The sequence below is a fragment of the Citrus clementina genome, unplaced genomic scaffold (assembly GCF_000493195.1).
Source record: "Citrus clementina cultivar Clemenules unplaced genomic scaffold, Citrus_clementina_v1.0 scaffold_7, whole genome shotgun sequence".
NCBI classification, from domain to species: Eukaryota; Viridiplantae; Streptophyta; class Magnoliopsida; order Sapindales; family Rutaceae; genus Citrus; species Citrus x clementina.
Genome location: NW_006262075.1, coordinates 6936187 through 6940236, shown reverse-complemented (window position 1 = coordinate 6940236; position 4050 = coordinate 6936187). Strand labels below are relative to the sequence as shown.

Genomic DNA, 4050 nt, shown 5'->3' with positions numbered 1-4050 from the left:
GATTAAAGTCGAATACAAAAAATACATAGAATAAAACTACACGCACATTGGAAACTTGACCATCTATTTTCGAAATAATATCCTTATATGCTTAAAAGAGTGTTTTTTTTTTGTACGATTGCTAGCGGTAATCCAAATAATAAATATTAATAAAATAAATTCAGATAATTAAAATACTTTCAATTAATGAGATTGGAGAAGCCCAAACCCGGGCGGGGGCTGGTCTGAAACTGCTGACCGCACACACGGTTCGTGGCTTCGCGCATTTCGGGCTTCCTTCCTTGTTTGAAAAGCAATTTTATTCGTCAAAAGAAGTGCTTTTGTAATTTGATCTCGTTATTTCGGATTTAAAAGCGGACAAAAGATGAGGAAAAACAAAAACAAACACCGCGTATTTTAAGAGATGGGCTTTGCTAAGTGATTGGAGACCACACTGTGAAGAAAAAGAACGATCAAATTGAGAAGAAAAATCCATGTTTAATAGAGAATATTCAGGCAATAAGTGTTCCATAGTATAACCATCGGCAATTCAACTACAAATTGTGATATAATATTTCGATAATAAATTAATTTTCCTTGGAACTTTAAAAAGGTCATAAAAGTGAAATTGATGTGAGAACTAAAATAAGAAGACCATCTGAAATTTAAAATTTAACAGACGGTATCCGTAGAAGTCACTTACCACTGTAGGAATTAACAATTTACCATCGATTCTAGTTTTTCAAACCCATTAAACAAACTCTAAAACACCCATCAATTGCACATTATCCACCCCAAGTAAGCAATTGAGAAGAAAGCAAACACAGCCCTGAGGACATGTATCCAGGCTAGCATAGTTAAGAATCTGTAAGCTATGTTATGATGTTTTCCCAGGCACTTGGAAATACTATTAAACATTGTTTGTTAAAAGAAGCAGACACAGTTTCCCGGCATCACAGGTACTGTTCTTGTATCCGGACTCGGTTCTCTTCCCACCATAACCTTGCTTGCATTTCTCCAAACTTCTCTCGGCTGCGTCAAACAAATAGAATTAAAAGTGTAACTTGATCTGAAATGATTTTTGATAGACACATGAAGTTAAAACTATATTTGTGTTGCAGAAGGCTGAAGTCGCAGGCAAGAATCAGCTTTCATAGTACTAGCAAGAAAAATAGAATCTTTACTAAATTCTCATTTACCTGAACCTTACTCGTCTAAGCTCCCGAGCACCACCTGGAAGTGCTCTAATAGTGATGTAGACTCCTGGTTCATCCTGTTCAACCCATTCAGTCTCCATATCACTTGCATTACTTATGGAAACCTCTCCAGATCGATCACCCTCTCTTGATGAACTAGTCCTTGCTGAACCGTCTATTGATGATGTCTCAGTCTTGGCCCCACTAATGCTTGAAAGCTTTGGAGTTGAAGCGAGACCAGCTGAGTCATGACATAGGCGAGATTGCATTGGATGATGGTCAAGTGAATCTGATGAAGAATAGCCTACTCCCAGTGGGCGGTGGAAGTTCCGGGGGCGCTCTTTGCCCAGTGGAGGAGTCATGGGGCTGTCCTTAGCAGATTCAATCCTCGAGCTCTGCAAGAAGGCAGAAGGTGGTTGTGAACCCCAAAACAAGATCTATATTTGGATTTGTAAGCAATGATCCATTCATTGAATAGAGCCGGCCCCATAAAAGATGGTACAAAATATAAACTCAAACGACAATATTGCATAAAACAGTAACAACACCTCATCTTCAGATCTAGGTGAAGTCGGAAGCGGGACAGCTTGGCGGTTGAACCTTTGAACATTGTATAGTTCCATCACCTTTTCATAGCTCTCTGCCCACCATCTTTGAGCTTGCCATTTGTTAAACATTTCACGGCTGTTGAAATAAACAAAACAAATTAGCACTCCTAATCCTATGCGGGAAAGTAGAGCAAGAAGAAAGCTAAAGAATCAAATAAGCAGATTTCCACAAGTTTATAATAACAAAAAAATTCTAGATACTAGATACTTGAAACTCGATAATTAGTGCAGTTTATGACACTAATCAACTGTTAATATCACAAGACAAGACATACGAGCACCTTTTATAATAAAGAATTTATAGACAGGGTTTTCCTTATAGCACAATTCATAACGAAAATGATAAGCCACATACTAATTTCACATATTCATAATTTAATGGCAATATTCAAAGAATCCAACAGAATCTCTGACTAGAAGGTCCACGAAATCAGGAGAGGGAAAACTTTCAAGATATTTTAAACGATCCATCATCCAAAACTTCGAAATTGATCAATGCAGAATAGTTCACATTAATTTTTGGCACATAAAGAAACAAATACTAGTTAATGACAAGAGATGCCAGGATGCTTGTACAGAGGAACAAATTATTTTCAGAGTACCAATGCCATGGGAGGCCACTTTCTTCAGGTAAAGCAACTTTTTCTTGTACTTCAAAGGGCACCAACACAGACATGTGCACTAGACATATCTTTTAATCCTTACGCCTAGAATAGTTTATTAATTAATGTCCATCATTTTATGGCCCTCAGAAATTGTCAAGCAACTTGGCCGGAAAGAGAAAAGAAAAAGGGCATTTGAAATTTCAGTGATTTGACAGCATAATAAAGGTTGGAACTAATGTCTAATGAAATCAAGAGAACACAAAAATCCCCAGCTCATTCTGATCAAGGTCTACTTTGGTGAAGAGGAATATTATTCTAATTAGCCTTTCTTTTCAGTTAAGGAAAGCAAAGCAGAAATTACTGGAATCAAAACAGGAAGTGATGTGTGTGGGAGAGAGGCCACTCCAATCATGCAAGGTAAATTGATACAGAAACGTTTCACATTCAAATTCAGTGACCATAACATGGATGCAGGATCACCATTATTATTACCTCAATTAATGTAAGTACAACTGGTACTTTAATGCATGTACTAGAAACTCTAAAAGTTAGGACCATACTTGGTGGCCACTTCAATTATGCAAAATGAATGCTGCACAGTAACAAGTCACATGCAAATGTAATTGATAAGGAAATCAGAAATTGGAACCGAAAGCACCCATTACCTCTATCATGCCGAAAACATATTAGATTAGAACATAGTCAAGCAAATAAACATCTTTTGGTGTAACGACAAGAAGAATTATAATGGACACCACTACCAAACAACTAGGAACGTACCTGAATCGGATCCGCTTGAGATCATTCCCTCCTTCGGGCAAGGAAACAAAAGTGATAAGAACACCTGGCTCCACTTGTGCAACCCATTCCTTAGGCTCGTCTTCCTCCAAAAATACTACAGACTCTGTTCTTCCGCTCACTGATGCAGGTGTCCCTTCACCACTTGATAAGCCTTTCAATCTTGCTTCCATTTCTTTCCCCCACATCCTTGGCGTTGAGTTGGAACTCCCTGTTCTATGATAAGAACAATGAAACTTTGCCGAGTCTGAGGCAGCCTCGGAATCAACATAGTTTCCATTCTGGTTATGGCTTGATGATCGTAAACATGGCTTGCAGTTTCTATAGGCTCCTGATGCTTTCACTGCCATGTCCTTGATCTAAAAACAAGATAAAAAGAAAAAGAATAAAGGAATAACATTTTAAAACTTTTGAGAAAAGAGATCATAATAATTTTTAAAAAAACCATGGTAGTGTGTTTTTTCAAATTAGTTCTTATTCCAAATTTTGGAAAACTTAACCAACTAAACTACGCAGAGTAACTTTCAGTTGTGTCTACCTTTCTTTCCAGAGAGAAAAGATTAAAATTCTATATAGATGCTGAGAAAATGGAGCAAATAAAAAGTTCTCTCCTAAACTCTAATTTGGATACAGAAAAGAAAAGTAAAATTCTTGGTATTGCTTGTTCAGCTCTTAACAAATTCAAAATTTGTATCTCTGGCACCAATTAAGCCAGTAAAATTTCAAATTTTGTTCTTTCAGTTCGGCATATGATTTTTCTTCTTTCTCCCAAACTTTTCCAACAATCAAATAGGGCCTTCGCAACTTAAGCTTTTGGTTTTGGGCATCAGAATCATGAATCAAAAAGTAAAAACCTCATTTCCC

At 37.1% G+C, this 4050-nt stretch overlaps 1 protein-coding gene across 3 annotated transcripts in view; it reads right to left on the bottom strand.

Moving 5' to 3' along the window:
- Nucleotides 1-593: 593 nt before the first annotated feature.
- Nucleotides 594-4050, bottom strand: part of LOC18036139 (protein Brevis radix-like 2) — a 4762-nt gene continuing 1305 nt past the window's right edge. For all 3 annotated transcript variants that reach the window (XM_024180956.1, XM_006426561.2, XM_024180957.1), the window contains exons 3-6: nucleotides 3169-3545; nucleotides 1724-1859; nucleotides 1179-1570; nucleotides 594-1011 (exon numbers count right to left, since the gene is read on the bottom strand). In XM_024180956.1, the coding sequence (XP_024036724.1) occupies nucleotides 933-1011; nucleotides 1179-1570; nucleotides 1724-1859; nucleotides 3169-3545 (984 nt within the window). In that variant the 3' untranslated portion in view covers nucleotides 594-932. The remainder of the gene's footprint in view (nucleotides 1012-1178; nucleotides 1571-1723; nucleotides 1860-3168; nucleotides 3546-4050) is intronic.